The following is a 12,652-nucleotide window of genomic DNA, read 5'->3' on the forward strand; positions in this document are numbered from 1 at the left end:
CACTTAATGCGCTGGAAAGGTCCCTCCTGGCGGAACCCCCGGACATCAATCGGATGCCTGAAGCCTGGCTGGGAGTGAGGGGGTCTGTCCGGATGCGATCGGCGGTGTGAGCCATTTACCGCGGGCTGTGCAGTGTCGGTGCGGGACGGAGCTCCTTGCTCACACGTCCATGCAGGGAGCCGTCGCGCATGCGCCTGCTCGGCAATCCATAATCTTACCTGTACTGGCTTGTTGGTATTCTCTGAATTTTGTAATCCCAGATTGGGCCTGGAGCTAAAAAGCTAAAAAGCTCCAAAGCATTTTGGGATGGAGTCTTCAATCTTGTATCCAGATCATGCTGGAGACTCATAGGCCATGTGAGTACACAGGTGCGCAAATTAGTTATAAGCCAGACATGATCATAGCTCAAAGCTCCCATTTTGAGACAAAGCCTTTGTGTGGGCATATGTGTGTGCTCCAGCCCGGAGAAATGAACCACTCAGGAGACAGTACCTTATGTGGGAGAGATTCTCTATCCCCAGGACTGGGAGAGTTGGGACAGCTGTATGAGTCAGCAGGGCCCAAAAGTCTGGGGAAATTAGCAAATCTCAGAAGAGTGAGAGAGCCGGAGGTGCTGGGAGAACCCTATCTAGAGGCCAGGAGTAGGCCAGTACAGCTGCGTGCTGTAACTAAAGACTGAGTGAGCTGGGAGAGCCAGAGAGCTGGATCTAAGGACCAGTGCCAAAAGCAGTGGTGCTGCTGATAAGGGAGCCAGGTAGCTTGGCATTTTTTGTTGACTGTTTGTTGGTAAAAAAAATCTACATTGGCAACTGTGTCTGTTAACTTTATTTTTCAATTTTTAATAAAAGTGGGCTTGCAAGCATATAAAACACAGTTCGGAATGGCATGGGCTTCCCCAGAAATGATCTACCACTGATCTAGACATGCCCCATATCACAGAAATTAGGGTACTCTTAAAAGTGGATAGCACCACAACATACCATGTTACAGTACATGACTTGTCATGCCTTACATTAATGTATATTTTACTGTGTGTTACTGGGACAGATAGGTCAATGAGGGCCCTAATGTTTTTGACAACAATCATATCTGTACTAATTTTAAACATTGAGTTACTCTTGGTTTTTTTAAATTGTGTTGGAGCCATGCCATCTAGTGGCGTGAAGTAACCAGATGCATATTCCAGGCTACTGCTGCTGAGATCATGGGCTTATTCAATTTATGCTGTATTAACCTCCTATGGCATAGAGGTCTGCTAGTTTTTGTAAGGAGTTTGCAGATGTGCAGGTGGTTAAGCATGTGGAGATGCACTGAAGTGAAAATAGACTTTGTAAAAATTTGTGGAATATTAATTTTTAGTTGGACTTTTAGTTATGTATTTATATGTATTTTCATTCACGCACCTGTGCACTTTATTAACTTTGTAAGGTATATGATAATACTTACTTTTATCTATGTTTTTTAAATTTAAGTACTAACTTTATGAATTGCTGTATTTGAACAGAATTATATTGTTTTTTATTCACTGGGTTTTTAATCATATTGGATTTATTTGATATTATTTAATGAGACAACACATCCATTTTGTACAAAATTTTGCATATCTTGTATTCAGGTGTTGGGTTGCTACAGTGTTTTAGTTTTTTTTAACACAGGTGGTTAGGTAAATACATTGTAGTTTGCCTTTAGTTATACTTTAGGATTTGTGTTTGCTATCACTTTGATCTAAATTAAGTAGGATGAGGCAATAGCTGACCATCTAGCATAAAGCATCACTTTCTGTTATGTCTTCAGAACTTTGCCAGCAACAACTTAACAGGTAAGCGATAACATATCAGCTATTCTAAAGCTAGTATGTTGGACACTGCACACATGGTGGATCATTGCATTAAGCACAAGTGGATGAGCCTGACATTCAGTTCAGCCCTGCAGCAAACGTCCTGATTTGTAAGAAGTGATTGCCATTGAGGTGGGCAGAAATGGGATCAGAGTGGTAGAAGCTTAGCAAATAAACTATGTCAGAAAAGACTTTAAGGGATAGAAAGCTAATGGACTTAGACCCTGCTGGATACAGTGGAATTGACTTGGAATAATTCTCTCTGGTAGGATTAACATGACTCATTTATCATTTATCTCGCCAGCTGCTTAGGTAAATTTGGTACTTTAGTATTCCCTGTGTATAATCTTAACCACTTGAATGATGAAGAACCCTGCAGCAAGGTACAGAGTACAGTGTTAAGGATTCCTGCACTCGCTGAACTAGTTAAAGCTGTACTTGTAACGCATTAGGGACCAGCATTGCTTATCTGTAATGAATTCAGCTCATGCCCTTCTTAAGATACTTATTCTGCCTCAGGAATAGAAACATCAAGAGAATGGGTACTGGAAATAGTGGCTTCACATTTATCAGTACCAGAAAACTACATGTCCAAACAGTTCACATTTTGTGGCTGAGAAACAAATGCACTTTATATTACGTTGTATGGTCTAGCCTTCACATGACCTTGATTATAGCAAGCAGATTTTATAAGATGACATACAGGTCCAAGACAGTACAGACAGAACCATACAAATACAAATCGTCACCACCCTCATCATCAGGTGACATTTCACTTGTTAGCTAACGGACGGCATGTAAGTTTCAACATTGGCAGCACACTGTTATTTTTCTAGCACAAAGAAAACTAGACGGAAAGCTAAAGTTTTGCAGCAAAACAAAAATAAAAAATAAAAAAACATGGTATACTTAACTTTCTAGTTTGCTGAACCCTTAACAACTAAAGAATCTTTTTAAATGCTATCACAAAAGATTCACACAACTTTCACCCTAGATTCACACATTTTCGAATTGGATTCAAAATCCTAGGGGACAGTTGTATAAATCCTTTGTGAAAACATTTATAAATAAAGCCACAACTGTATGAGCAGACATTTTATTCTAGTTTTGCACAGTGGGGAAAGAGTTAGAACCCCTGGCAGGGTTTTTACTGTTATCAAGGGCTCCATTAGAAATGTTTACTCTCACTTCTAGTCCTGCTGACAAATTTTACCGGTAAGGGTGACTCTCCAACAGCATTTTTATTTTACAGTACTGAGTACAGCTGGTGCCAGTGTAATAATGCGAGATTTCATCACTAGGCGATTCGCAAGGACTGCTGGGATACATCCCAGTAGCCCTTGCGAATCACCAAGTGACGTAATCGCCTACTGGCGGCCGGACCCGGGAGTGCGGAGGAATAAAGAAGAAAAAAGGTATTTCCTTGCAAAAAAAAAAAATAGTTTCCATTGGTAAAAGTATTTTTAAAGGGGATTACATACATCTAAACTTAATAAAATGGGTGGAACTCCACTAAGTAACTAAAGTATATTACAGGGTTGACACAAGGGAAACAAAAGCTGATATGTTATTGCTATTGACAGCCTGCAGCATATATATGTAATTTAGTCAATAGCACAACTTTTACCCATACTGCCAACATTTAAAGTCTAAGTTCACCTTTAGGAACATGTTACATGTTCCACCCAAATTTATATTTCAACTCCTGCCGCCAGTTCCCCTGATTCCCCCCTCAGTGTGACAGTGGGCGGGGAATCTTCTCCCTGCACCCGCTGTCATTTTTTGAAAAGATCATGCCCATGTGGGGCTCCACCCACACAGCTGCATCATTCATTCACAGTCTCCTGTGAAATAATGAACTACAAGTATCGTCAGCCACAACAGCTGATGGCTTGTCATTCTGAATGAACTGCAAGTGTGCTGCAGAGCACTCTCCTTGCCCAATCATAAGCCCTGCAGATTTCCAACAGACTGCCCTTATGAAGGGCTTGTGTACAGAAGTCCAGCATTGCACCCCTGATTCACTGACCATGGGTGCAATGCTTTCCAGGCTCCAGCTCTTAAAAAAAATATTTGCATTTATTTTTTTTTTTTCTGGAAAAGTAAACATATTCTTTAAGAGCCCATTCAGACTAGCGTGACTTGTCGGGCGACTTGTCAGCCTGACAAGTCGCGGTAGGTCGCGGTCCATTGAGTAGTACAGGACCCGTTCTAATAGGAGCGACACAAGTCACTCCGACTTAGAAAAAGGGTCCTGTACTACTTTGGGGCGACCTGGGAGCGGCTTGCATAGACTTCCATTATGTGAAGTCCCTGCAAGTCGCGGTGCACAGCGGTGCACGCAACTTCACAGGTCGCCCCCCGAAGTCGGATCGCCTCAGTGTGAACCAGCTCTAAAGCATGGGTGTCCAACTTGCAGACCTTCAGCTGATGTGGAACTATAAGTCCCATAATGCCTCTGCCTTTGGGAGTCATGCTTGCAACTGTCAGCCTTGCAATGCCTCATGGCACTTGACTTTCCTTGCAATGCCTTAATGGGTCCAGTAGTCCTGCTACAGATGGAGGGCCAAAGATTGGACACACATGCTTTAAAGTGATTGTAAACCCCAGTCATGAAATTTGAACTAATGAAATTTGAACTAAACACATAATAATGTAGTGTTTACTTGTCTCTCTCCAAAGCTCTAAGTGTGTTCTCTGGTGCTTCTTTCCTCTGTTATTAGCATGAGTCATTTCTGAGAGGTTTTCCTGACACATGAGATAACATGAGATAAAATTTGTGTTGGGGAGGGAGATAAGCACACAGCTTGTCTATTCAGAATACAGCTCTGCATGTTCCTTTGTTCCTCTGCCTATAGGGGTGTCCCTTTCCTCCAATCAGCTCACATACAGTGTCTCAGAGCTCTAACTGCAGTTCTTTATCACTTTGAAGAGTTGTAGAGAAGAAAAGACTCCAGTTAAAGAAATAAAATCTATGTAGGAGGGTTTGTTTCATCTCTGTGTATCACCTGAGGCTATTCACTTCACTGGCTAAATGTGAGGGTTTACAACCACTTTAAAGTCTAAACTATCACCGTACCTCGTAACCACCTCCAACACTTGAACCCGTAATTATCACCCTGAAGTCCAACTCTGGGAAACCTAAAAAATATCACTTGAAGTGGGGAAAAAAAGTTTTCTTCTTCCCCCATGCTCTAGCAGTCTAAGATTCTGAAGTCATCAAGACAAATGCAAGGTCCATAGCACCACTGCAAGAGATACATTTCCAGTTTCCCGGATTAGGGCTTTAACCACCACCCTGCCAACATTTTCATTGTACCCACCTATCATAGCCTCCAAAATAATGCATGCATTTCTAAAATGTTCAGTCGGTTTTCATGCATGTGCTTGTATAAATATACACTCACCAGCCAGTTTATTAGATACACCTGTATAATTGCTTGGTAACACAAATTCATTTTTTGAGCCAATCACATTGCAGTAACTCAATGCATTTAGGCATCAAGATTTTGTGAAGATGACTTGCTGAAGTTCAAACCGAACATCAGAATAGGGAAGAGAAAGGGGATTAAAATGACTTTGAACATGGCATGGTTGTTGGTGCCAGATGGGCTAGTCTGAGTATTTCAAAAACTGCTGATCTACTGGGATTTTTACACACAACCATCTCTAGGGTCTACAGAGAATGGTCCAAAAAAAAAAAAAAGAAAATAACCAATGAGTGCCAGTTGTGTGGACTAAAATGCTTTGTTGATGTCAGAGGTCAGAGGAGAATGGGAAGACTCGGTTTGAGAAGATAGAAAGGCAACAGTAACTCAAATAACCACTCGTTACAACCAAGGTATGCAGAACACCATCTCTGAATGAACAACACATCAAATCTTGAAGCAGATGGGCTGCAGTAGCAAAAGACCACACCAGGTGCCACTCCTGTCAGCTAAGAACAGGAAGGCTACAACCTGCACAGGCTCACCAAAATTGGACAATAGAAAATTGGAAAAATGTTCCCTAGTCTGACGAGTCTCAATTTCAGATGCGACATTCAGATGGTAGGGCAGAATTTGGCATAAACAAAATATAAGCATGGATCCATCCTTCCTTATATCAACGGTTCAGGCTGGTGGTGGTGGGGTAATGGTGTGGGGGATATTTTCTTGGCACACTTTGGGCCCCTTAGTACCAACTGAGCATTGTTTAAATGCCACGGCCTACCTGAGTATTGTTGCTGACTATGTCCATCCCTTTATGACTACAGTGTACCCATCTTCTGATGGCTACTTCCAGCAGGATAATGCACCATGTCACAAAACATTTAAATCATCTCAAACTGATTTCTTGAACATGACAATGAGGTCACTGTGCCCCAATGTCCTCCACAGTCACCAGATCTCAATCCAATAGAGCACCTTTGGGATGTGGTGGAATGGGAGATTTGCATCATGGATGTGCAGCCGACAAATCTACAGCAACTGCGTGATGCTATCATGTCATTATGAAACAAAATCTCAGAGGAATGTTTCCAACACCTTGTTGAATTTATGTCACAAATAATTATGGCAGTTTTGAAGGCAAAAGCGGGTCCAACCCAGTACTAGCAAGGTGTACCTAATAAAGTGGCTGGTGAGTGTACATGTATGCACCAAAGAGACAAATGTACCACTGTCCAATCAGCAGTCACCACACAGCAAAGGCAGAGTTAAGCTGTAAGCTCATTAACTGAATAGTAAAATGGTTAGGATGTAACCAACCATAATCATACTTTAGGAATCATAGGACTTGCCCATCTGTGGCACCCCTCACATAATTATCTTGCATGCAGTTATGTGATGGTCACCTTAGCCAATGTCTGTAGAAACATTATGTATGCAAAAAAACAGCGTGTATATAAGCATACTATTTATTATTATTAATAAAATGCATATCAAAGAAGGAACAGGGTATGTATTCTCACCATTAGTATCTCACTAACAACATTTTTGAGAGTGCATTCTAGAGAATTCTGTTTACTCTATCGCTATACATTACTAATTATATATCAGGTCTAGTTATTAATCTTAATGTTTTATCAGTATGTGAGGGTTTGGCTTGACTGCCATAGTGAACATTTGACAAAACATAAAAGCACTATCAAACTTAGTATGTAAAAACAACAAGATTACACAGAAGTACAAACCGGAACTACCTGCAATACATCAATGACAAATAATGAACATACTGTATACTGCATGCCTTCAGAATAACAAATATAGATCGAGAAATGCCCTAAGACACTGAAAAAACATAGTCAATACAAAGCTGCTGTTCTAACTGAGATAGAGACATTTTGGTGTGTTTTCTAGTTGAAGAACATATTATAAATGAGAGCTGCCATAAATAATAGTATATTGATCAGTAAACTGCAGTCAATAACATGTGGCAATACAATCATTAAGCACAGCAGAACAAACACTAAACAAGGTCTTTGTGGTTTAGCCTGCACCTTCTAAAAGGACCACTTGTCAATGTTCCTTCAGGAAAGGCTCAGAAAGTGACCTCTCTGTTAACAGAGGTTGTACAAAGCTGTAGGGGACACAGTTATATTCATTTGTTCGCACTAGGCCTGAAAAGTGAAAAAAAAAAAAAAAAATGATTCTCAAATTCCACAGAGTAGAGAAAGAAAAATCTCCTACCTGATCTAATTTCCAATGAAACTCTGCGGGTCTGAATGTGTCAGCTTGGTCAAAATCACGGCGTAACAGGAAAACAAGACGGCAGTTGTGTATGTACAATGCATAGTGATGGCGATTCATTTCTACAAGAGAAGTGCACACAGATACTCAACAAAGAGCATTTACACACACACATATATATATATATATATATATATATATATATATATATATATAGATATATATATATATCTATATATATATATATATATATATATTACAGAGTAATACATTTACAAATAATCCAAAATCAATCAATTTTACTGAGTTAAAACCTAATTGCCAACAAAGATTTTTGGGTACTGGTGCTACCCAGGTCCACTTTTACTTAATGTGTAAAGACTCATCACTGTAATAGGCTAATGATATAAAATAATACAAATAGAAACAGTAAAAAAAATGTAGTAAGGCATATTAACAAAAGGGCAGGGAGTAAGAACCAGCAACAAGGAAGTGTGGCAGGCGATTGCATTTCAGAACACAAATGTCGACTTGTAATAACCTAAAGTGGACCTGAACTCCAAAAGTAAAGTGAATGTGGCCTATAAATACAATTTGTTTTAGAATTAGTCCTTATCCCCCTACATAATAACATATTCAAAGATAAATTGTACAGGTTTTAGCAATCAAAAATCAAATGTATATTTTAGATTATAGTATTTTCCAATCAATCAAGCTAATTCAGTCCCTGCTGATAACTACCTTCCTGAATTAAAATTTCTTTTTTGTTTTTGTTAATCATGTTGAGTGGAAATAAGTAGCACTGTAAAACGACACTATCTAATATATATATATATATATATATATATATATATATATATATATATATATATATATCCAGCAGGTGGAGCCTTAGTCCTATTTTTCCATCATTAGTATCGCATCCATTTCAGCTGTACCAAAAAAAGTAATTTGGTTAGAGTATGGGAATGAGTCACCGATGTAATGGCTTATTTCTTATCAGGCATAGAGCCTATGGTTTTTATAAGCAAAGTAAGCTGCAAACAAGCAGATATGTTGTCCTATCTTTTTAGCTAAGCTATAGTGTTCAGGGAACCTTTTGTCATTTATTAAACATTTATAGTGTATATAGATAAGACAAATGTCAAAACAGACATAAAACAACAGATTAAAAAGCCAAATATAGTTTTCCTTTAACCATAGCTCACCATCCAGTGCCTATATTTTAGAATGTAATTATTGAGTGGATATTTACTATTTCGTTTTCAGCAGAAAGTGTTTCTTAACCACCCGTATGAATTTACTCATCATTTACCTGTCTTGTCTGAATTGCATAGTATTGTCTCCTTCTCTGCTCTTAACCCTGGGCTAGGACCATGCTTCATCCACATTGTGATAGTAAACTGATCAGTTAGATTCTTGGGAACAATGGCATCTGGAATCTTCACTCCTTGCTTGCCATCAAACTTGAAGATCAATCCACTGTTGTCCATAGGTAGCCCAGCTGTCCAGTTGGTGGTGGCACTGGGTGTTGGGAGAAGGTCAATAACACCAGATGAGGCTCCTAAATATGAAATGGAGAACTCATTAAACCAGTTTAGACAATGCATAATAACCAAAATACCAATAGCATCAAGGGATTTTCAGAGTCACAAATATTACACAATGGCCCCATGAGATTGTGAGCCCCTAGCACCCCTTGTTAAAATGATTTAAGGTGTGTTTTAATCAATAATAGGTTCTTTATACTGGCCAGTTTCATGGATCTCAGTCTGTCTGTTTCTGGTACCCCCTTTGCTGTATTCAGGCAGGATTTCAGCAATCAACTGTTCCTAGGCAGATCAGTTAGTTGCTTTTCACTGTTTTGCTTGGCTATAGACATTACACTGACCTTAATATCTTCTCCCTCAGGTGTTTGACAGCAGTTCGACCTTAAGTCAAGACAAGCTGACCCACTCTCCCATCCCTCTGTTGTGGCTATCCTTTATTTGGGGTATTGGCACCCACCATTGTGGGTGGAGAGTGTGGTTAAAGACTTTCATGGATTGCAATATTCAGCTCGAGTCTTAGTGACTGAGCTTTGGTGTTTGATATTTATTTTAAAATGATTATTGCTTTGTTTATGATTATAAAAGTGATTATAACGGTATAATGTTTTTTTTTTCCTTTACTGCATTCTATATATGAAGTTAAAAAACCTTCTATGTGCATCATCCCTACCACCCGCATTCCCCCTTATATTTACCTGAGCCTATTCTTGATCCTGTGCTGTACCCAAGAGCAGCGGCTCTCTCTAATCGCTCCCTCCTCACTGGAAAGCAAGGCAACAGCAGGAAACATTGGCTCCTACTGCTGTCAATTCAATTCTGTGACGGGGAAGCAGAGGACAAGGCCGGGCCATGCTGTCTGTGTCTATAGATGCAGACAAAACAGCTCAGGACTGAGCCTGCAGGAAAGCCACAATAGAAAGCAGCTTCCTTTGGTAGCACACTGAGAAGAGGAGGAGCAAGGAGTAATGATGCGGGACCAGAGAAGAGAAGTATTGGAGCTGCTCTGTGTAAAACCACTGCACAGAGCAGGTATGTATAACATCTTTGTTAATAAAAAATAGGTTTAAAATCACTTTCAAAATAATTATTGGTTTGTTTATGGTTTTATAGTTTAAAGAAACTCCAATAAGGGGCCACTGTCTAATATTTTCCAAGATGGTTGTCTTTTGTTGTTTCCTTTAATTACCTTTCTATTTCAGGTGGTTTTGTTATTATTTGTTTAAGGGGGAGCTTGTGGGGTCTGCAATTCCATGCCAGGTGACTGTAATTTCTGATTTTGCTAACAAATGTGCTAAAGCTGGAAGAAAGTAATAGTTATATCCCATTTTACTGTCTTTTTTTTTTTTTTTTTTGCAAGCAAATGATGTATTTTCCTAAGGTGAGAACCAAATGAAGCGAATACAAACTGAACAAGATACATGTATTTTGATCCTACAGCACCCCGTTGTTGCCCTTTGTCACTTGTCTTTACAGAATGTAATTTATATTATATTGTATATGCTTGTGGCAAGAATAGAAACTCAGCAACGGGTGTCAGGAAATAATAATCAAGCCATTGATAAACTTTTTCCAAAATAACTGTATACCATATATTGCCTCTGTGCAATATACCTCCTTTAACAAGTAGCTCTGACACTTCAATCTGTACGACTGGTACAATTTGTCATCTATATGTGCTCTTCATACAGTGTGAACAAAGTCCAACACCTTTCAGAATGTAAGATTGTGCATTAAACCCATCCTGTTCTTGTGGTAATTTCAACCCACATTAGACAAAACTCCTTACTTTTTGGATGTTATTTTGAGTGGGGGTACCTAAAAGTTTGTCTGTCAATGTCTGTTATTTTCAGATCATCTGTCACTGTCAATATCCATCCATGTCTAACATTTTGTATCCATAACAGTTTACAATCAATAAAGTCTGTATCTATCAATGGGTGCTAGCCAAAGTCTCTCCCCTCACTTCAGTGTCTCACTGGTTTTGCTGGTGCACCAGGATCCATTGGCTCCCAGCATTGTCAACTAAAGCCAGCGGTGAGGCGGAGTCCTGCTGTCTGTGTCAAGGGACGCAGCAGCGGGGCTCAGGAGCAAGCAAGCAAGAATAACCCCACAGGAAGCAGCTTCCCGTGGGGGCACTGGACAGAAAGGAGGAGCCAGGAGCACCGGCAGGGGACCCAAGAAGAGGTGGCTCGGGGGTACTCTGTGCAATTACATTGCACAGAACAGGTAAATATAGAGATTTTTGCTATTTTTTTTGTAAAACATGTTTCCTTTACAATTACTTATGGCTTTGGTCAAACAACTGCTCCCATTTTGATAATGCAAGAAAGAGACAGACAATAGGCTCAAAGCATCCCAATGCTAACTTACCACAGGGAATGGTAAGTCAGGTTATTTTTAAACAAATCTGAGGCCTTAAGCATAAGAGATACTCTATGAAAAAATCTTCAAAAAGATGTATCTTCTATGTTTAGTCACTCTCCTCCAGCCACTGCTCCTCAAAAATGACAACTGGCAATTGAATTAAATAGAAGGAGTCGAGATACAGCCATTCCTGTTTAGAGTGACACTTGCAGATAATCTGCAAGTGCCATTGGTGAAACATTGTAACAGTGTATTGCTACATTGTATCTACTATTTCTTTCATATTTAGGTCAGATCTACATACAACAGCAGGTAAATAAACCCTACAAGTTTTTTTTTTTTTAATTAAAATGTATTTCTTATTTGACCACTTATTATATATAGCTCCTTCTTTTCCTTCTCCCCTTAGCTATTTATTTATTATTTTTCTGCATTTTTTTATTTCTATTTTTCTTACCATTATTATTATTTTTTCTTCATTTCATTTGCTTGTTCTTTTTTAATTGTTTTCATTTGCAAATGTCATGATTTGTACCAGAAATGTTGTTTTAGTGTAATTTTCAGCAAGACAGATTATAGAATAAAAAAGTACAAGAATTAATTATTTACAGTAAAACTATTTTTTAAACTAACATTAGTCAAATAAAATATTTTATATGTTTCTGTCTATAGATTACATAAATAATAAAATATCTTTTTCAAGACAATATTGCCACATAAAATCCTAGTTTGGTCCTCGAAAGTAATGCATGGTTTGCTTTATTATCTTAAGAAATTACATAGTTATTGCAGTATAAACAGGCACATAATAGAAACATTAATCTGGTCCTGTAAGAGAAGCTCATTTGGAACCAAACAGGCACTGGCACCCATGCGTGGGCATATTAGCTTGTGCACAAGAAGAAATGTACATATGCGCATGTGCGAATGTGCATGCAGGTGTGCGCGCACTGGCACCAAATGGCCTATTTAAGCTGAGCAATGACATGCTGAGTGGTCTTTCAGCTTGTTTCTGTTTCCCTGTGCTCTAATCTGCTTCCTGCCTACCTGTGCTTTACCCAGCTTGACCTCGACTCTCCTCTGGATTCCCGCCTGCCTACATGTGACCTCGGCCTGTACTTTGACCCTGCTCCTGTCTCAAGCTCTTGTACCTCGCTGCCCGACTGTGTACCAACTCCAGATTGTATCCCGACCTTGCTCTTGTCTCACGTTTCTGTACCCGCATTGCCCGG

The 12,652-nt window shown here is 39.3% G+C and overlaps 1 protein-coding gene across 1 annotated transcript in view; it reads right to left on the minus strand.

The window, feature by feature from the left end:
- Positions 1-12,652, minus strand: part of CLSTN2 (calsyntenin 2) — a 1,274,185-nt gene that overhangs the window by 265,366 nt on the left and 996,167 nt on the right. Inside the window, exons 7-8 of the mRNA XM_082249414.1 lie at positions 8,822-9,070; positions 7,507-7,628 (exon numbers count right to left, since the gene is read on the minus strand). Coding sequence (XP_082105540.1) covers positions 7,507-7,628; positions 8,822-9,070 — 371 coding nt within the window. The remainder of the gene's footprint in view (positions 1-7,506; positions 7,629-8,821; positions 9,071-12,652) is intronic.

This window comes from Pelophylax lessonae (genome assembly GCF_965119305.1).
Source record: "Pelophylax lessonae genome assembly, chromosome: 3".
Taxonomy (NCBI): domain Eukaryota; kingdom Metazoa; phylum Chordata; class Amphibia; order Anura; family Ranidae; genus Pelophylax; species Pelophylax lessonae.